This window comes from Vitis vinifera, chromosome 4, assembly GCF_030704535.1.
Source record: "Vitis vinifera cultivar Pinot Noir 40024 chromosome 4, ASM3070453v1".
NCBI classification, from domain to species: Eukaryota; Viridiplantae; Streptophyta; class Magnoliopsida; order Vitales; family Vitaceae; genus Vitis; species Vitis vinifera.
This window is the reverse complement of record NC_081808.1, coordinates 14,029,107-14,051,474: the sequence shown is the minus strand read 5'-3', so window position 1 is coordinate 14,051,474 and position 22,368 is coordinate 14,029,107. Positions and strand designations below refer to the sequence as shown.

The window sequence follows — 22,368 nt, the reverse complement described above, 5'->3', positions numbered from 1 at the left end:
TGGAGTCTTCATTGTCTTGGCTTCCTCAATGTTGAACCTTTTGAAAAGATCTCTAATATAATTTTCTTGATTGATGAAGGTTCTTTCCTTTAGTTGCTTGATTTGACGTCCAAGAAAGAAGTTGAGTTATCCCATCACGCACATTTCAAACTCACTATGCATACACTTAGCAAATTCTTCACAAAGAGAGACATTAGTAGCACCAAAAATGATATCATCAACATATATTTGAACTAAGAGCATACCCTTTTCTTTGGTTTTTATGAAAAGAGTTATGTCAATTTTATCCATTTTAAAACCACTTTCTAAAAGTATTTTTCTTAATCTTTCATACCATGCTCTAAGTGCTTGTTTCAAACCATAAAGTGTCTTTTTAAGTTTAAAAACATAGTCAAGAAAATTGAAACTTTCAAATCCGGGTGGTTGTTCAACATACACTTCTTCATTTATAAAACCATTTAAAAATGCACTTTTCACATCCATTTGATATAAAACAAAGTCTTTAAAACATGCAAAGGCAAGTAGCATCCTAATGGCTTCCAACCTAGCTATGGGGGCCAAGTTTTCTTCATAATCTATTCCTTCTTCTTGATTAAAACCTTGGGCTACTGACCTTGCTTTGTCTCTAACAATTATGTCATTTTCATCCATTTTATTTCTAAAGACCCATCTAGTTCCAATAACACTTTGATTTGAAGGTCTTGGTACTAATTCCCATACTTCACTTCTTTCAAATTGATTTAACTCTTCTTGCATAGCAATCATCCAATTTTCATCATCTAAAGCATCATTTATATTTTTAGGCTCAATTTGAGAAATAAAAGCTAGATTATTGCAAATATTTCTAAGAAAGGATCTAGTTCTCACCCCACTAGATGGACTACCTATGCTTTAACCTTATGGTTGATTGATGACAAACTTCCATTCTTTAGGAAAGTCTTGGCTTGATTCACCTTGCACTTGTTGAGGAGAGGGTAGTGTCGATGGTGATCTTTCTTCCTTGGGATCCACTTCATTCTCTTCTTGTTATCTTCTATTTTCAATTTGCAATCTTCCCATGTAGGTCTCCAAACATAAATCATCATCAATACTCTCTCTTTCTTGGAGAGAATTGTTAGGTTCATCAAAAATAACATGGATGGACTCTTTTAGAACCATAGTTCTTTTGTTGAAAACTCTAAAAGCTTTACTTGAAGTTGAGTAACCAAGGAAAATTCCAACATCCGATTTTGCATCAAATTTTCCAAGATTATCTTTAGTGTTTAATATAAAACATTTACATCCAAAGGCTTTGAAATAGCTAATGTTGGGTTTTTTGTTTTTCCAAAGCTCATAGGGAGTTTTCTTAAGAATGGGTCTTAATAAAACTCTATTTAAAACATAACAAGAGGTGTTAACCGCTTCAGCCATTTTGTTAATAAAACTCTAATATAAAATATTTTGGTAGGTTGTTTTCATTTAGCATGGTTCTTGTCATCTTTGAATGGTTCTAATTTTCCTTTCAACTACCCCATTTTGTTGAGGAGTTCTAGGAGCCAACAACAATTATGGTCAATTCCATGCTCATTGTAAAAAATTCTCTCCCATGATCGCTTCTTATACAAGTAATTGCAAAACATTTTCATTTTGAACCTTATTACAAAACTTTGAAAACTCATAAAATGCTTCATTCTTTTGACTTAAAAATAAGACCCATGTGTATGTAGAGAAATCATCCACAATAACATAAGCATAAGACTTTCCTTCAAGACTTAGTATCCTAGAGGGGCCAAATAAATTTATATGCAAAACTTAAGTGGTTTGGTTGTGGAATTTTTTTTTAAAAGGGTTTTTTATTTACTTTCCTACTTGACAAGCTTCAAAAACTTTATCTTTTTGAAAATTTATTTTGGGAAGACCTCTAACAAGTTCATCTTTGTTGAGTTGGGAAATAAGGTCCATGTTAGCATGTCCCAACCTCCTATGCCAAAACCAACTTTGATCATGCTTGCTTGAAAACATCTATCATGGCCAGCATATTTTGAAATATTTATAGTGTAAACATTGTCACATCTATGGCCCATGAAGATGGTTTTATCATTTGGAATATCCTTGATGACACAATGAAATGCTTCAAAAATCACTTTAAAACCTTTGTCACAAAGTTGACTGATGCTTAAAAGATTATGTCTTAAATGGTCTACTAATAAAACATTTTCAATGGGAGAGTATGTGTCATTTTACCAACGTTGCCTTGACCAATGATTTTTCCTTTTGCATTGTCTCCAAAGGTAACATATCCTCCTTTTTTCTTTGTAAAAAAAGCAAACTTGGATTCATCTTCGATCATACATCTTGAGCATCCACTATCCAAAAACCACTTATCCTTCTTTGAACCCTACAACACATAACTTAAGTTGATTTAGGTGCCCATATATTTTTGGGTCCTTGAGGGTTAGTGACCTTGGATTTTTCAACCCAAATCTTTTAGCTTTTGCATTTAAATTCTTTTGAGAACTATTTCTTAAAGGGCATGTACTACTAATGTGTCATCCTCTTCCACAAAAGTTACAAGTAGTGGAAGGACTTGTACTTGTGGATTCCTTTACAAAATAATTCTTAAAATACTTTTGATTCTTTGAGGATTTGAATCCTAGCCCTTGTTTGTCAAAAAAACATTTTTGGCTAGCTAAGATCATTTCAAAAGATTTTTGTCCACAAGAAAAGATTGAAAGATAGGAGATCAACCATTCATTTTTCTTTCTTAAAATCTCATTTTCTTTAGAATCTTCAACATTTAAAAATTTTTCTTTTACTTCACCAAGTTCTTTTTCAAGTTATTGAACTTTCTTTTTGAGAAAAGCATTTTTGGAACCAAGTTTTTCAAAATCCTCATACAATTCTTCAAAAGCATCATGTATATCTTCATAGCTAATGTTAAAGTTTACCTCGTCAAGTTCATCTATTGCCATGAAGCACATGTTTACCACTTCTTTCTCCTTTTCTTTGGAGGAGAATTCATCTTCACTTTCACTCCAAGTCGCCATCATTGTCTTCTTCTTTCTCCTCTTGGCTTCACTTTTGTAAAAAGGACAATCATATTTAATGTGTCCCAGTTTCTTGCACTTGAAGCACACCAAGTCCCTTTTCTCATCCCATCTCTCCTTGTCACCATTGGATGAAAATTCCTTTTTAGAGGAGTTTTTTCTAGAAGTGAACCTTTTTCCTCTAAAATTTTCACCCCTCATGAACTTGTTGAACTTTCTTGTGATGAGGGCTAAATATTCATCTTCTTCACTTTCTTTTTCTTCTTCAACTTTGTCTTCTTCCTTAGTTATAACTTTAAAAGTTATGCTCTTCTTCTTTTTGTCTTCCCATTCTTATTGTTCTTTATCAAATTGATCTCATATGTCATCAATGGCCCTATGAGCTCCTCCAAAGGTAGCTTGGTCAAGTCTTTGGCTTCTTGAATTGCGGTGACCTTTTCATCCTACTTTAATGGAAGTGACCTCAAGATCTTCATCACCTTCTCTAATTCCTTGTAGGTATTTTCCCAAGGCTTCAAGACCATTGACAATGTCGGTGAACCTAGTAATCGTCTCAACAATAGTTTCATTATCTTTCATAAAGAACAATTCATGACTATGAACAAGTAAATTGATTTTTGACTCTTTAACTTGACTTGTTGCTTCATGAGTTACTTCAAGTAATCTCCAAATTTCTTTAGTCGATTTGCATTGAAAAATTCTATTATATTCATTTCTATCCATAACACATTGCAAAGTATAAACGACCTTAGCATTTAATTAGAAATTTCTTCTATCATTCTCATCCCATTCTTATTTGGGTTTTAAAACCATGCATCAACAAGTTTTGAAAGAAAAGTTGGGTCATTTTCAATGACATCCCATAAGTCCAAGTCAGTTGATTGTAAAAACCAAGTCATTTTAGTTTTCCAATAAGGATAATTGGTTCCTATAAAAAATGGAGGTCTATTGGTTGCAAAACTTTCAATGTAAGATGAGCTTTATGGATTAGTCATTTCCTCTTAGACGGTCAAGTCTCAAACACGAGGCCTAACTTTGATACTAATTGAGAAAATAAAGGTTAACCTTAATAGGGAAAACACCCAAGAGAGAAGGGGTGCATTAGGTTTTGAAAATTATTTTTCAAACACAATAAATTCAGGCAAAGGAACAAAAAATAAATAAAGATATAAGGTTAGAAGAAGCAAAATCAGATTTTATAGTGGTTCGGAACCCCTTACCTACGTCCACTCTCCTCAAGCTCCTAAACGAGTGAGGGTTCCACTATACTTGAAGCTTCAACCAAGCTTCCAACACTTTTACACTTGGATTCCGGCTCCAATGAGCTCTTACACAATCTCTTCAAGTTTTTGCTCACTTGAAGCTTTTAACACTCAAATAACAAGCTTAAATATCTTAACCCAGCTCAACAAGGGCTCAAATACAACTCAAATGCTAGGATGAATAACAAGGGTGCACTAAGGAATATGCAAGTGGAGGTTTAATGCACCAAAGAAAGAATGAGAGATTTTGAGGCAAGAACAAGTAGGTAAACAAATAAATGCAGGTGTTTTTATGCTCATAAATGAAGTGGAGCTCTCAATTTATAGGTTTCTAGCCTTGGGAGTCAAAATGCCAAAAAACAACCTCAACCGATTGAGTTGGGGTCGATCGATTTACTAGCCATTAGGTAATAAATGCATGGCAGGTGACCATTAGATCTCAACCAATCCTTGATCGGAACTCGACCGAACCTCAACCAGGAAGGTATAGCCGATCAACTAGTACCCTAGATGGTTGAGCCGGTTAGCTAGTGCCATGGCCGGTTCACCATTTTTAGCCCTAAAACCTATATTTTTTTTGTTCTTTTCACTTCTAACACTTAGGCAAGGTCTTTAGGTAAACTAATATGTCAATTTTGAAATGATTTGCCTAAAGTTCATTTGATAAAACTCGGGTTTTGATGGAAATATAACTTTAATGCATAAACCGAGTTTTTAAAGATGCATGAAAAGATATGAAAATCCTAAGTCCACTCATGCATTCATCTTACATATGTTTCCTTTAATTAAAAGTCTTCCAATTGTCTTGATCTTGCATTCATTAGGTTCTTTGATGAATTTCCAAACTAACACCTAAAATTCTTTATAATTCAAACCAATTAACAGCTTAACCATGGTTTGTTATCATCAAAACACGATTAGGAGAACCCTTAGGCTAACAATTAGGATCACCAAAAATATTGAAGGGTAAAACTTAAAGTCTTGAAAAATTTAAATTAATGATTTAATTCTCTATTATTGTGACACTCGAACCCAAAGGCCAAGGACACCATGATCATTTCACATATGGAACTACAACCAAAACTAAAATAAAATATCTAAATAATAAATTCAATGATTCTCCCTAGTATACTAATAAAGGCCAATAACACCATTACTGTCTAGGGTTACACTACATCACTACCTTCACCAAAGGTATTGAAAGTCAATAAATCTCCTATCTACTAGAACCACTAATAACCAAAGTTTCAAAATCATTATAATAAATTAAAAGTTAAAAAATCCACTTATGCAACAATCAATAATTCAAATGATACTCCTGATTTAGTTCATAAACTAAGGAACAAATCAAAACACATTTTACAAAAATATTACTTGATCAACTTTAGAAAATTCAACACATTTTGTTACTTTAAAAACAAATAAAAGTAAATAAAAAAAATATAAAATGACTTACTAAAAGCATTAATCCACATCTTTAAATTGCAAAGCAAAGCAATTTTTAAAATTTTCTTCTTTCGAACTCTCCCAATCAAAGTTCTCTAGAGACTTTTTTCCCCTTCTCTAGTTAGTATATTTAATAATAATAATAATAATAATAGGGAGAAGACATAATGAGAGAAAGATAGTGGGTAGTTAAAGGCACAAAAAATATCTAATTTATTTTCTCTTTTTTTTGTTTAATATATAAATATTCTTAAATTTTTTAAATACATAAATATCCCAAAATTCAAGGTAAAGATGTTAAAATTATGAAGCTGAATGCAACTATATGTTTGACTTCCAAACAAACAAGGGAAATTACATGTTAGGAAAAATCTAATATCTCAATTTCTCTTATTTTCCTAACAACCAAGTAGAGCACCACCTTTGCTGTTAATAACACGAGGTAAAAGATGAAAAAATAAAAATGAAATTTCCAATGTTTTGAGACATCTTGTATAATTAACAAGTAAATATATTATAAATTTAATGTATATAATATTAATTAAATTTAATTAAAATTTTATTTAAAAATGACAATATTTGTAATTTTAAAAAAAAAAGTTTTTTAGTAATATATGAATAGTAATATTATAATAAAATTATAAATTATATTTTTTATTAAAAAAATATTATTTTAATAAATATCTTAGGAAAATACAGATATTAACATCTTCATACATAATTGATTTTTTTTTTTTTAAAAAAAAAAGAAATGGTAATAATTTAAAAATAATAATAATTTTTATTTAAAATGAATTTAAAAACAAATAAAGTTTAATTTTTGAACATGTAAACAAGTCGAATTTTTCATTACATAAATACATTTAATACTCAATTATGAATATAGTATTCTAAAATGCTTTGATTTCATCAACAATTAATTGGATTATGTTTTTGAATTCCAAATTATTCTTAAAAAAAATTAGAAGATTCATTAAAGAATTTAAATTATTAATTATGTTTCACTTAATTTAAATTTATTTACCTAGTGAGAAAATTCAAACAAACAAAAAATTATATGTAGAAAAGAAATAGTAAAATCATAATATATTAATTTTGGTTTATTATTTTTTATAGTGATTAGATTTATTCCTTGAGTTCTAAATTATTTTTAAAAATCATTAAATTCATTAATAAGTTCAAGTCACTTCATTTGAGAAAATTCATAAAAATATAAATTATTTACGAAAAAGAAATAATAGTCATTGTAAACTAATTTTTATCCATAAATTTATAATATTATTTATGTCACTATTTGAGTTATAAATTATTTTTACTAGTTACTTAATTCATTAACGAATCCAACGCATTAAGTTTTCCTAATTTGGTGTTTATTTGTCTAATCAAAAAATTCAAAAAAAATACGAGACTACGTAGAGGAGAAACAATTGAGTCATTCTAGACCAATTATTGTCCATAAATTTCTAGTATTAATTAAATCACTATTTGAATAACCAAATTATTTTTAAAATTTACTACTTATTAATGAATCCAACACATTAAATCTTACTTAATTTGGACTTTATTTACCTATTGAAAAAAATATGATTATATGCAAAGAAGAAACTAACACAACTTTCTAATACTATGGAGTTTCATAACTTTTTAATATTAATTAAATTAGTTTTTGAATTTTAAATTATTTGTAAAAATTAATCAATTTTACATATAAAGTATAGATTGATTTATTATTTATTTGTTTAATAAATTTTTTAAAGAAGTTAAAATAAATTTAGAAAAAGGCATGTAACTTTAAAAGAAAAAAAAATCATATTTAAAGATTCCCAAAATCAGTATTAGATTGTTGAGAGAGAAACAAAAACATCATATTTAATTTCATTTGCTTTTTATAAGGTTTTTTTTAAAAAAAATTTCTATATGACCAAACAATGCTATCAATTTTTTAAAAACAATTTCTTATTTTTGAAAGTAGAAAAATATTTTTTCATCACACGACATGACAAACTCAAGGTGGTAATGACAACATAAATGACATTTCTCATTAGCATTTATATAGAAGGGGTTAAGCAACTTAGAGCTTAGCTTACCGAACCGCATTCAATACTGGCGGTGTTATAATATTCTCAAAGCCACACAATTATTCCTACATTCCTAACTCTACCATGATGAAAATATCATATGATATATCTTGTATCGCCAGCCTCCGACACAATTAATGTGGAAGAAATGACGGAGACAATATTTCCATAAAATTGATCATTTTTCACCTATATATCGACAACCTATCGATATTTTTGCGACATTTCTACTGGTGCGCCAATATTTCATGCCATGTCATCCATTTCCTTTTTTTCGTTTTTTTTTTTTTTCAAAAATCTTGAAATGGGCCCAATCACCAACCCAGCTCACATCCTCGCACCAGCCTGCATGCTTGGGAATCTTCCATGACTCCTATGCTTAAATACACCAAAGGGATTTGAACCCTTAGCTCACAAAAAATCCCACCATCAACCAACCAACCATGATTTACATTATAAAATGAACATATCTTTCTATATATATATATATATACCTATTATAAATTAATGAGAATAAAATTATTATAATAAATATATTAATTTTGGTTATTGTGTCTTTTATATAATAACTAAATACAAAATAAATATAAACTTATGAATTAAATTATTAAAATTTTAAAATAAAAAATACTTAAACAAATTATCATGATTTCTTTCATATTATTAAATACACCCAAATTAGATTAATATGCATAAAATATGTTTTCAAATTATGAACATTTTAAATATCACACCTTATGTTATACATATATCAATTTTTTTTAACAAAACAACCTAAATATTTCTATTATTGTTTTTTATATCATTTTTTTTTACTTTTCACAATATTTTCATAAGTTTTTTTATCAATTTTGAGTCATCGATATTTTGTGTCAAAATATCCGTTAATATATCTCTAATATATCTATAAAATCAAAGTACCGATATATCCATGATTGCAATTATTTTCATCCTTAGTCTCTATAAGCTACTTCACTGTCGCCAAAATTTTTGTAGAGAACACTCCTGGAGTACTTGGATTTCCCCTTTCTCTTTACTCACTCCTTCACTGGGTATCATGTGACCATCAAATTCACAAATAGCTACTGTTTTGTCTTATGGGCCAAACTGAAGCAAATTTAGTTAAGCAGCCAAAATAAGGCAAGAGCAAAACCTAGTGACCTAAATCAAACAGGAAGGTGACCTCTTATTATTGTCTTATAATGCCCTACCAACCCCAATTCAGCTTCAGCACCATACTTCATTTCCTGCTTACCTAAATGAAATAATCCCAATGCCTTTGCCCAGGATTCAACTTCAATACAACAAATAAAATCAAAACCATGACAAAGGCTTTTACTACCATTCAACATTGTTGTATGCTTTCCCTGGCACCCGAGTTCATATTCCACTTGCCACTTTGGCCATTTTTGTAAACACACTCTTCTACAGACCTAATTCCCTTTCATAGTTTCCTAATTCCCTTTCATAGATTCTTACTCTGTCAAGAGAAAAGGCAGAACAAAACCATCCAGAGAAATATCAGTAAATATACAATACACACACAGGGATAATATGATTACTTATGGAGCAATATCAAAGAAACTCTAGGTGAAATGCTGCATGCAATATTATTTATTTTACATGTTATTATGCCTCTACTAAAGATTCTTTCTTAACTGGAGTGCCACTTCAATATGGAACGATAATGGATTCTATAAGCTCTTGAAGTGGAGCTAGCTCCTTCCTGTCAATCAGCACAAATTCCTGCACAAAACCCACATAATTAACATACTGAACAACTTTTTTTGGAAATCCACCTCAAAAGTAAGCATCAAACAATCTGCAGCTTGATTCATCCATTAGACAAGTGAATTATTGGAACATAATTCAACCACTAGTATAATGTATGTCAGTTATTTTGTCCTCTAGTATCTAAATTATCACTAGAGGAGCCCATTTTTGGATTTCCATAGCCAAAAAATGTGGCCCTGTGGATCATTCAGATGAACATGACCTTATATATAAAGAAATGTTTATAGATGTGATGGGCAATAGATTTGTAACAGGGAAAAGAAAAACAAATAACCATTCCCTGGGTGAAACCTCCTGTCAAGTAACAAACAAACATTATCCTATACCCCAAATCCCTTTTCTTTTATTTTTTTCACTCATTTACAAAGCCATACAGCATCTATATTAACAGACATGTGGATTAAACTTACGAAGAGGAGGTATTTTATAATTTCAGCATTACATGAGCAATAGTAAAAGAATACTAGGAATTGATCCTAGTTCTTTTCACCACTACCTCTGCACCACTCTCATCAAATATGTAATATGAGAACACAACAAATTGCTGCAGAATGGATTTTAGGTTGCATCTTCTTTCCTTCATTTCTCCTTCTCTTCTTCTAATCTTGTTATTCTCCACAATTACCGTGAAAATCTTTGAACCTTGTTCAGAACCTAATATTGGGCAATTCATTACTTGGTGCCAGAATCTTCTGATCTTAGCATCCATACAGTGGTAGTATTAGCATTGTAGGAACATCTTGGCAAGGTTTGAAAACCCATTTGTACAAGTTGCTTTGTGTGCTCGTCATGTTTTTGGTGCATTCTTGGGAGGTTGACACCCATTGACAGGCCTAACTCCAAGTTCCATTTTTTTTCTTTCCTTCTTTAGCTTCATATATTGATTGGACTGTACTACAGTATCAGGGGTTGATTTCCTTTGATTTATCATAAATTATAAGTTTGATTGGTGTAGATGCCAAGCCCATGAGTTACTGATTGTGATCATGAACTGTTTTTTGCTAGATCTAATGGATACTAGGGTGTTTCAGATAGCCTTATTGGAGCTGTTTTGGAACATGACTCTTAATGATTGTGCCTTTCAGCTCTCTGTGGAGTTAGATGGTCATAGCATTCCTCTTGTTTTATGTATGCTGAAGAGTGCAAATCTCTTTGGTTCAGTGGGTTTGTATGCATTTTTCTAATGTATGTCACAGGTAGCATTATTGAAATGACCGACTTTTTCCTCCACTGATAATTTTAGCATGTAGGTTACTACAGACTACAGTGACATTAAACAGAATCAATTTTCACTAGGTTCTCAAATAGTCAGTGTTTTTGAGCACTGTGGAAAATTTGGAGATCTTATTTCAAAGCCAGATAAACATGATAGTTTGCTATGACTTCACTTCATAATATGAACTACAATGAGTAGCAATTTCTTGTCTGTAAGTGCTGCTAAAGAAGTTTGACATGCTGTAGAAGATACTCAATTCTGTGGAGAAAAATGTGTGAGCATTGAAAATGTCTGAGAAAATGAAAAAGCGGCAGCCTATTAATGTGTACAGGTGGTCTAAAGGGATGGATATTCCAAAACCCCAACAGTGATTTGGTGGGACCAATGGAATTCTGGTAACATGTGATCTCATACGGTCTTTTATTGATTTTAAGTTTTAATATTTACCAGTCTTAGACTGACAAAAAATGGTACCATTCTTTGGCTAGCAAAATATTAGTCATCATATTTTGAAGTGTTTTTATGAAAGGCTCATTAAAGTAGTGAAAGAGTTTTCTATCTTCCAACATTAACCCTGGACTCCAGAAATCGAAAAAGCCAAGGACTCCTCGTATGCACAAGAAGTCAGATGAATAAGAATACCAATATTCATAATTATTGTGAGTGGTTCACATATTTTGAGAGTGGGACACCTTCTCAAGGTGTGATGTATGTGCAGTACTAGAGTAATAGTAGGTTTATATTTGTAGAGGTCAACGTTCTCATTGCACCTATTGCAATAAACTTGGCCACACTCGCGATCGTTGCTATCAGTTACATAAATGAGAATTAAGGTCTTTCTTCTTTCTCTCTCTCTCAACATGGTATCAGAACCAAGGGAGAAAACCTAATTCTTTCCAGTTTCCCGTGTCATCAACTCCGGGAAACCTTCTGGTGACCGTGTTTCATTCCGGTCACCTTCCCCATCTCCCAATACTTTCCGGTCAGTCGGATCGTCGTCAGAAAACACTCACCGCCGGCAAACTTTTCCGGCGAACTTTCCGACGACGTCTTTTTCCGACGACGTCTTTTTCCGACACCGACCATACCAGAAGGAGCGCCTGGAGGAGATCTCCAACTTTTGTGAAGGCACCAGAACCAAAAGATCATCCACGCGCCGGCCACGCTCAATTTTCCGTCCTGCGACTGCATCTCACGCGCCGGCGCGTGAGGACTTTCCCGGCCACGCGCCTCCTCCTCCAGCCTCGCCTGACGCCGACTAGCCTTCCTTCATCCCTAGTTCTGCCATCCGAGCCCTGCACGTACCTCTTTTGGGGTTTTTTTTTTGCCTCCGCCGACCCTCCAAACAGTTTTTCCGGCGAGCTTCAGCTACTTTTTCTCCATCCTAATCCCTGCACGTGCCTAAGGAAGTGTTCTTCTACCTTTTCGGTGGTGCCACGCCGCGATCTGAAGCCGTCTCCCTTTCCAGTGGTGCCACGCTGCGATCTGCAGCCGTATTAGGGCTCTCTTCGATCCAAATATACTTCATTCTCTAGATAAGTAGATATGGCTACTAAAACTTCCATTTTTTCCTCTGTTATATCTGGATCTCCTATGATTACTTCGGAGAAATTGGTTGGCAGTGACAATTATCTTTCCTGGTCTGCCTCTGTTGAACTTTGGTTTATGGGTCAAGGATATGAGGATCACTTGATTACACAGGAGGCAGATATCCCCGAGGTTGACCGCATATAGTGGAGGAAGATAGATGCACAGTTATGTAGTGTATTATGGCAATCGGTTGATCCCAAGATTCTTCTTCATCTTCGGGCCTACAAAACTTGTTTTAAATTTTGGACTCAGGCCAAAGGATTATATACGAATGATATCCAGCGTCTTTATAAGGTGGCTTCTGCTATTGTCCATATCAGCCAACAGGACTTGGATCTATCTACTTATATTGGCCAGATTGCCTCTCTTAAGGAGGAGTTCTTGACTATGATGCCTCTTACTCCTGATGTTGGGGCTCAACAAATACAGCTTGACAAGTTCTTCATGGTTCTTACTCTTATTGGCCTCCGTCCGGATCTTGAGCCTGTCCGCGATCAGATTCTTGGTAGTTCATCAGTTCCGTCCTTGGATGATGTGTTTGCTTGCCTCCTCCGTATCTCCTCCACTCAGACTTTGCCATTTGATAGCACTTCAGATTCTTCTGTGTTAGTTTCTCAAACTAGCTCTCGAGGAGGCCGCAGTGGTACCCGAGGTAGAGGTCAACATCCTCATTGCACCTATTGCAATAAACTTGGCCACACTCGCGATCATTGCTATTAGTTACATGAATGAGAATTAAGGTCTTTCTTCTTTCTCTCTCTCTCAACAATATTCACTTCCCCTTCCTTCTTGTTCTTCTTTATGCCTTCTTCTTCATTACTCAAAAGAGTGGAAAAAAATCCCAACTACATCTCGCAGCCCTATCCTTGAGTTTACTTATTTCTTTGTTTCTCAAATTCTAGTCCCTTCAAGTCCAGCATCCCTTGGTATGAAAGCTAGCTTAGGTTCATGTTGATACAATAGACACCTTATCACTCACCAGCAAGATGGAATTTAGAGGCACAAATGAGTAGCATGGAGATTTAGAATACACAAAACATGGTGGCACCAAGGAGATTTAGAGTACACAAGATATGATGGAACCAAGGACTAAAGAATTAAGATTAACCGGTATATCAATCTAGTGGAAACACATATATGAAAACAAGATATCCATATTGCATGGAAATCTAAAATTAAACTTCAGATTTTGTTAATAAAAAGAAATGCACAATTGAGTGAGAGGCTAGGAGAATTTATTGACAAGATATGACAAGTATAATAATGTAAATAGTGAAAGTTGTATGTACTAATAAGCATAAAATCAAATGGTTCTGCATTGAAGTGTCATAAAATGCCTTTTCCACCTTTCCAGAGAAAAAAAAGCCAGATTAGTAATTATTTTACCCACCAAGTTATATCATCATTACTAATCTTTTCTTCAACACTAACAGTTATAATTACTACGCAATCAAATAATAAAATATCCACTATTACTATTACTACTATTACAATCTTTTCTCTTCTTTGCGTCTTAAAAGGTTTGTTTTTCTTTTTTCTTTTTTTGTAATCTCGTGAACGATTTCACACTTTATTTAAAAATAAATAAAAGAAAATAAAATCAAGAACAAACCACAGAACAAAAAAAAAAAAAAAAAAAAAAAAACCATGAATAATAATCTTACTAATAAAATTAAAATCCACTACTAAACAATTCATTAAACAAATAGCATCCTTCTTCAGCATGTGCATGTATTTATCTACTAATAGTACATAGAAACATGCTAAATATTTTAGAAAGTCTGTCTATTTCTAAAAAACAAAAGAGTGATCAGTAGGAAAAAATTATACAGGGATTTCATTTCATTTTTAAGAAAAAGGAGGTTATTATCAAAACCCATCAGAATTCCATTGGTCTAATTTGGGACCTTCTGGTAGATTTTGATTCTATCTATTCCTACAAATATATCAAGATAAACAAATAAATAAAATAATAACAATCCAGTGCCAAGATTTATTTTTGATAATTATTATTTCTTTAACTAATTAATAACAAGATTATGTTAAGTATTTTAGTTGATGAGAGAATATGAAAGAAATATGGAACTGAAGGCTAAAAAAGTAGGAATGTTGTCCCATCTGTTATTTGGTTAGTGACGAATCAAAAAATTGTTTTTTAAGAAGATGAGTGGTGTAGAGACTAATTCTTTTTCATTTCAATTCCCCCACCTCTATTTGATCCCAATGTCTAAGGAACGCCCCCAATGCTTCTATCTTAAACCAGCCCTCTCTCTAATTATTCAATCATGAAACCAATGACCTCTCCACATTTTTAATCTTTACAATATGTGTATATGCCATCTTCCTTTCCTAATGAAAAAACAGGGTCATGACTTCATCAGGTTTATTCTCAATTCAGTCAATGTGTTGAATTTGCCTTCTACACAACACCCAACAAACTAAACTTTGGCCAAGTTCTTTTAGTTAGACAAAGCCCTTTCAAAATGTTGGACTTTTGCTTGGTTAGTGGCCAATAAAAAAGGCAACACTAATGACATGTTGTAGGTGAGGAGATTTGATAAGGCCTTCGTCCCCAACTGGTGTGTTATGCGTCTGAGTTGGAGCAAATAGACAGATCATCGTTTTCTTCATAGCCCGGTTGCACTAAAGCCTGACATAAGGTTATTAGACTTGTTGGGACCAACTAGGTTCCCCCTAGGAGCATGGTGACATGATGATCATAGCTTTTAGGGCTTTGGTGAACATTATAGAGGCAGAGATCTATGGCTAGTTTTCTTATTAGGAAAAAAAAAAGGAAAAAAAAGGAAAAAGATCATAGGGTTGGCCACTTCCATCAAGTCCCCTATGTTCAAATGTCATGGGCACTTAAGTGAATGCACTATAAGGTTAGGGTATGCGCTTTTCCTAACAACAATTGTTTTTTATGAGAGTTGATAGCGCCTGAGGTCCTACAAGTGATATCAGAGCTAAGGTCATGGGTTTTTGAACCCCAGGGGTGTTGTTGGGGGGAAGATTGTTGGCAGATCGGAGGTTTGGCCGTGTCAATCAACTCCTCTATATTTGAATGTCATGGGCGCTTGGGTGAATGCACTATAAGGTTGGGGTATGCGCCTTTCCAGACAACAATTGCTTTTAGGAGAGTTGATATCGCTTGAGGTCGTACAAAGAGCTTTATGGCTAGTGTTAGCTTCTCATTCGAATTAAGATGATCTAGCTTGAGAGGAAGGCCAGCATATTCAAGGAAAGATGGAGAAGTTTAGAGGCCCTACTTTCTCTCTTCCTTTTGGGCCTATGTTTCATATGTTTTATCAAGTGCATGTTGAGTCTGATCCTGCCATAATGGAAACTTGCCTGTGAGGCAAGAGGTGATTTTGGAGGTTCAAGAAGAGTGTAGGCCCCTTGCAGGCACCTTCAAGCCAAAATTGCAAAAATTTGAAACAGAGACAAAGGGTGTGTTAAGAATCACTATGGCAGTTGTTGAGCAGCTCCTCCAAACCTGCTGGACTGAATTTGTCCATAAAAGACAAAGCTAGAAGAAGAAACAAGGGCCTTAGGAGTTTGGTGTGTGGTTATGTCAATATCATAAATTTTGCTACAAAGCTGGGCCACTCTTTCTCTTGCATCCCTCAATTAGCAAACCATATAGCATAGCTCTTAGCTAAAATGGAGTTGAAGTTAGTATCTTTTGTTAAGGATTTTAAACCACCCCAAGCAGTTGGCACATCTTTTGTTATTTGTAATTGCTTGTCCTGTGCTTCTGCAATTGTCTTTTTGGGTTGGTTTCTCAAAATTACTCCCCTTATTTTCCTTTTTGGTCAAATTCTGTGTTCTGCAAGGAAATCCCATCCTTGTGTCTGCATTCCATTTCAATAAGATAAATTGGTTGTTTCTGATCCCAAAAAATAGGGCAGGGAATGAAACAAAATTGACCCTTTTAAAAATAATAATAATAATAATAACAATAAGAGTACGTTTGGCAATAATTTTAGGAAGTATTTCTAACCTTTATAACACTTGGAAATTTTCATCCTTCAAGTATTAAAAATACTAGAAACACTTTCTACAATCACTGTCAAACGCACTCTAAATTAGAAAAAAAAAAAAAAAAAAGCACTTGTTTCCACCAAAATATCAATTCACCAAAAGATAAGGCTCGAAACCCTGCCACATGTATTTTGCAAACACTCACACCATAAATGCACATTCTTGAGGCAATATCCCCTTCCTTAAATAGTACTATTTGGAACAGCATCCCTTCCAAAGCCACAAACCACCTGACAGTCCCTGAGCTTTGTTATCTCCCAATAAGGCCCTTCAGCCCTGCCTTACATCAAGGTGATGGCCTATCTGATGATTGTGGAAAAATGTAATCTATACATAGGTTAGCAAATTAGGTAAATTAGGGAGGTTATAGCTATATAATTCTAAAATTAAGGACATAATTGGACAATCTCTTAATCAAGTGGATCTTATGTAATTAGGTCAAAAAAGTTCCTATTTTTGGTGCTAAGAATGATTATATATATACTTGTATTTGTACAAATTGAAATCAATGAAAAAAATCATTCTCTTTAAAGATTCTTTAGGCTCTTCATGGTATCAAAGCTTTAAGCTCATAAATCTGGGAATCAAGAAGAAAAGTGTTTTTGGCCTTCATCACCGGGTTTGAAGTTCATCGGCAACCTTTATTGTCAACCTTTAATGGTTTCCTTTTTGTTTTGTTTAACCCACACTGCCACCTTCAACTCTGCCTCGCATCATCCTCCTTGCGCCATCACTGCAAACACATATCATGTCACCACCCTTGTCTCCACTTCACATTGCCATCCTTGCATTGTCACTGCAAACACAGATCATGAACGTATTCTCAGCAACCACCTTCGCCCTTGCGTTGTTGATACAACAGTAGATTGCAAGCTCAAGACCTCCCATGCAACCACCTCAGATTGCCACCAGCTAGGGTTCCAATACAATTTTGAACTCAACGTGTTGTTTAAGCCTTTAGTGTATTTTATATTTCAAAAAAAAAATGTCAGAGGTATTAGAAACTCCCACTATCACCCTTCAATCTAAGGAAGTGATAACCTGTCACACCATGAGAGAATTACAGAATATTCAAGCGGCATACAAACTTAACGAAAAGAATTACTTAAAATGGCCATAACTTATTCGTACTTTTTTGAAGGGAAAAGGGAAATTAAGTAATCTCCTTGGAGTTGGACTAAAGAGAAGAGACCCTCAGTCTGATACTAGGGACAAGAAAGACTCGATGATTATGACATGGTTGTGGAACTCAATGACACCTGAAATCAATGATACGTGTATGTTCATGATCATTGCTAAAGACATTTGGGATGATGTTCACTACACATACTCAAAGGCATTTAATAGAGCCTAAGTATATGAAATAGAAGTCAACATCGAAGCAACAAAATAGGGAAACAAGACAGTCATGGAATAAGACAACATGCTGAAAAATCCATGGCAAGAACTCAAGCATTATCAATGCATTGAGACAAAATATCCTAAGGATGCAGTAACTCTAAAGAATTATATCGAAAAGGATTGAGTTTATGATTTTTTTAGTTGGTCTTAATATTGAGTTTGACAAAGTTAGAGTTCAAATACTTAGCAAAGAGCTTTCGACTTTGAATTATACTAGTTTTATTATTTGAACAAAAGAAAGCAGGAGAAGTGTCATGCTCAAACCTCAGAATTTGGAAGGCTCGACTATGATAGCTAACTAGGGAAGTGATTAGAAGGCAAGCACCACTGACCACAAAAGGATTGAGTGGTCAAGGGTCTCAAACCATGATAACAGGGACAACTTATGGTGCACTTATTGCCAGAAAGCAAGACATACACAAGAGTGGTGCTGGAAACTCTATGGAAAGACATCAACATCTAGCAAAGGGTGGGGCTACAATGAAGGGCAATAGAGGGATAATGGGCAAGCACACTTGTCCTCTATACAACCAATTGAAGGAAGATCCCTGGAATAAGACAAATTTAACCAAGATGAGATTGAAAATTTGAAAACTTTGTTAGGAACTCTTGAGAAACCTTCAGGTACTTGCTCACTGGCACATTCAAGTAAGTTTCCCATTTCCATTGGATTTAAAGTCTTTGATGAAACCTTTGCTAATTCCTAAGTTATAGATTTAGGTGCCATGAATCACATGAATCATTCATCACACAAATTTAACAACTACAACCCTTGTCCAAGCAGTAAGAAAATAACCACAGCTGATGGTTCATAAACCACCATTGCGGGCTTACAAGATGTCCGAATTAGTCCTACACTCACACTTAGAAATGTGTTTCATGTTCTAAAGTTGACCCTTAATCTTTTTTACCCTACTCACTGTGTATTTTAGAACTAGGATTTGAGAAAGACGATTAGATTTGCTAAGGAACTGAACAGGCTATACTACCTTGAGATACCAAGCAAATCATCCTTATCATTTCTTTTTTAACACCATCTTTAAAATAAAGAAAACAAGTTGACTTCATCATCATAGACTTGGACATTTGTTATTTAGAACACTTAAGCTCTTGTTTCCTTCTCTATTTAGGAGATTAGATGTTGAGAGCTTCCATTGAGATGTATGTGAATTGGCCAAACACAAGCATATAACCTTTCCAACCAACAATAAAAGAAGTTCAAATCCTTTTCATCTAATTAATAGTGACATTTAGGGTACTCCTACTATTCCTAAGATATTCAGACCATGTTGGTTTGTGTCTTTCATCAATGATTCTACTAGGTTCTCTTAGATCTTCTTACATAAACACAAATCTGATGTGAGTTTAGTTACCCCAAATTTCCATAAAATGGTAAAAAACCAGCTTAGTGTAAAATCAAGAGGTTTCAATCTAACAATGCTAAGGACTATTTCAATCAAGATCTAGTTTCATTCTTTCAACAGAAAGGGATAATTCAAGAATCATCATGTGTAAACAACCCACAACAAAATGGAGTTGTTGAGAGGAAAAATGGTCACATACTCAATACAATCGAGCTTTCTTGTATCAAGAAAATGTGCCTAAATCTTATTAAGGGAAGTCATCCTTACCACCACACATTTCATAAACCAATTACCTTTCAAGTTTCAAAAGTCCCATGGAAATGCTCTTAACGTTTTACCCTCATTTGAGAACCACAAACCATCTTATTCCTAAGATATTTTGGTGTGTCTCATTTGTTTATGTTCACAATCAAAATAGGGGAAATTGGATTTAAGAGTAGTCAAATGTATTTTTGTAGGATATTCTTCAACTCAAAAGAGATAAAAGTGCCACCATCCACCATCCAAAAACTTTTTTTCCCTCAATCAAAGTTACTTTCAACGAAAGTGAGTCTTCTTTCAATACTCCTTATCTTCAGGAGAAGAATTCTATCAAGGAAGATAAGGATCAAGATTCCTTTCTCATTGACCTTCCCAAAGTGTTTGAGCTAGTATCCATACCCTACTTCTTTGAACCCGAGTCATCTGTAGCCCTTAAACCCACTATTGAACAAACCAATGAGCCCTTGGTTGCTCTTGAGGACCGAATGATTGACAAAGTATTCTCAAAGAGGAAAGTTGCAGTCCCTAGACATACACAAGTCCAAGAATCTGAACTAGCTTCTGGAAACAAGGTAATAGTTTTTTTATCCTCCCTCATAATCTGAGTTAGAACTTTAGTCTAAAAAAACATATATCACAACCTCCTTATTGCCCTTACGAAGGAAACTACGGAACCCACTAAACGTCCTTTGTATTGACTTTCTTATGTTGTGTCATTTGAAAAGTTGTCACCATTCCATAAGAGTTTTCTTATGAGTTTGAACAATATTCACATTCCTACCACTATATCCAAGGTTTTATCTAAGGGAAATTGGAAACAAGCCATGAATATAGAAATGGAGGCCTTAAAGAAGAATAGAACTTGGGAGTTGGTGGATTTGCCTATAGAAAAAAAAAATTCATTGGGATGTAAGTGGGTTTATACTATTAAGAATAGAGCCAATGAGTTATTAGAGAGATACAAGCCAAGATTGGTAGCTAAAGGATATAATCAAACATATGGTGCAAATTATCTAGAGACATTTGCCCTAAGATGAACATAATTAGAATTCTGCTATCATTTGCAACTAGTTATAATTAGGATCTATAACAATTTAACGTCAAAAATGTGTTTCTGGATGGAGACCTAGAAGAAGAGATTTATATGGAAGTCCCTCCTAGATTTGGAAGTAACCTAGCCACTAAAAAAGTGTGTAAAATGAAGAAAGTTCCATACATGCTAAAGCAATCTCCAAAAGACACTGTTTGGAAAGTTTGTCAGAGTGATGAAGAACATGGGGTATAGACAAAGTCAGGGAGATCATACATTGTTCATCAAGCATTCAGATTCAAGGGGAGTTACAACTCTTCTAGTTTATGTAGACGACATCATCATGAAGGGGAATAATGAAAGGAGAAACAGACTTTAAGGCAATGCTTAACCAAGGAATTTTAGATTAAAGAGTTAGGAAGGTTGAAGTACTTCTTAGGAATTAAGGTTGTACATTTTAAGCAGGAAATTTTTATTTCTTAACAAAATATATAACAAACCTTCTCAAAGAAACACGGAAGTTGGTGTGTAGACCAGTAAGCGCACCAATAGACCTTAATCACAAGCTTAGAGAAGCTGATAAAGATGTTGTCATAGATAGAGAGATGTATCAATGTCTAATAGAGAGACTCATTTATCTCTCTCAGACAAGACCGAATATAGCATATGCTATAAGTGTGATTAGTCAGTTCATGCACAATCCAAAAGAGGTTAATCTACAAGTTGCTAACTGAGTGGTACAGTATCTTTAACGGTCTCTAGGAAAGAGCATCCTATTTAAATGAAGTTTGGGGCTATAATACTTGAAGCATACATAGACGTAGATTATGTTGGATATGTGGTTGACAAAAGATCAACCACCAAGTATTGCACCTTTCTTGTTGTGAATTTGGTGACATTGAAAAGTAAAAAAATAGAATTTGGTGGCTAGATCTAGGGCAGAAGCAAACTTTCACAATGGCTCAAGGAGTTTATGAGCTACTATAGTTGAAGATCATTTAGAAAGATTTGAAGATTAAATAGGATTACCCAATGAGACTTTATTTCAACAACAAATCTACAATCAGTATTTCACATAATCTAGTGCAACATAATTGAATGAAGTACATAAAGATAGACAAGCATTTTATTAAGGAACTACATGGTGAATTGATCTCTACTCCTTATGTGTTTACTGACCACCAACTCGCAAATATTCTTACCAAAGGTTTAAGCACTACAGCATTTCAAGCAAGTGTATCTAAGCTAGGAATGGAAAAAAATTATTCACCAGCTTTAGGGGGAGTGTGGAAAAATGTAATTTGTATGTAAGCTAGCAAATTGACTAAATTAGGGAGGTTATAGCTATATAATTCTGAAATTAAGGAAATAATTGAACAATCCCTTAATCAAGGGGATCTAATGTAATTGGGTTAAAAAAGTTCCTATTTTTGGTGCTAGGAATAATTGTATATATGTGTTTCTATACAGATTGAAATCAATGAAAAAAAAAACATTCTCTTTATTCCTTCTAAGATTCTTCAGAGTCTTCAATGACACTTTCCAACACCTTTCCAATGTCAATGCCCATCTACAAAATGCCAACCACACCTACAATGATAACCATATCATCGACATCCTCAAGTCCAAAGGAACCACCCCATCTACATTATCATCTGGCTCATTAAATCCTATCCTTATCATCAACTCTACATTCACATCAAAACCCATGTGCAACATGAACATCAAATGCACTCACCCCACATTTTGACTGAATTTTCAATATAGCACCTATATTTTCAATGAAATATCCAAGATTTTATTGTTATTGGGGACAAAGAGTTTCATTTCCAGCATGCGATTTTATCATTCACCAA

At 33.9% G+C, this 22,368-nt stretch overlaps 1 protein-coding gene across 3 annotated transcripts in view; it reads right to left on the bottom strand.

Annotated features, from left to right (window-relative positions):
- Positions 1-9,341: 9,341 nt before the first annotated feature.
- Positions 9,342-22,368, bottom strand: part of LOC100260402 (MOB kinase activator-like 1A) — a 63,748-nt gene continuing 50,721 nt past the window's right edge. For 2 of the 3 annotated variants that reach the window (XM_003631810.4, XM_059736332.1), the window contains exon 7: positions 9,342-9,558. In XM_003631810.4, coding sequence (XP_003631858.1) covers positions 9,484-9,558 — 75 coding nt within the window. In that variant the 3' untranslated portion in view covers positions 9,342-9,483. Of the gene's footprint in view, positions 9,559-16,866; positions 17,253-22,368 lie in introns of those variants that run through there. The other variant, XM_059736333.1, reaches the window with a different exon arrangement.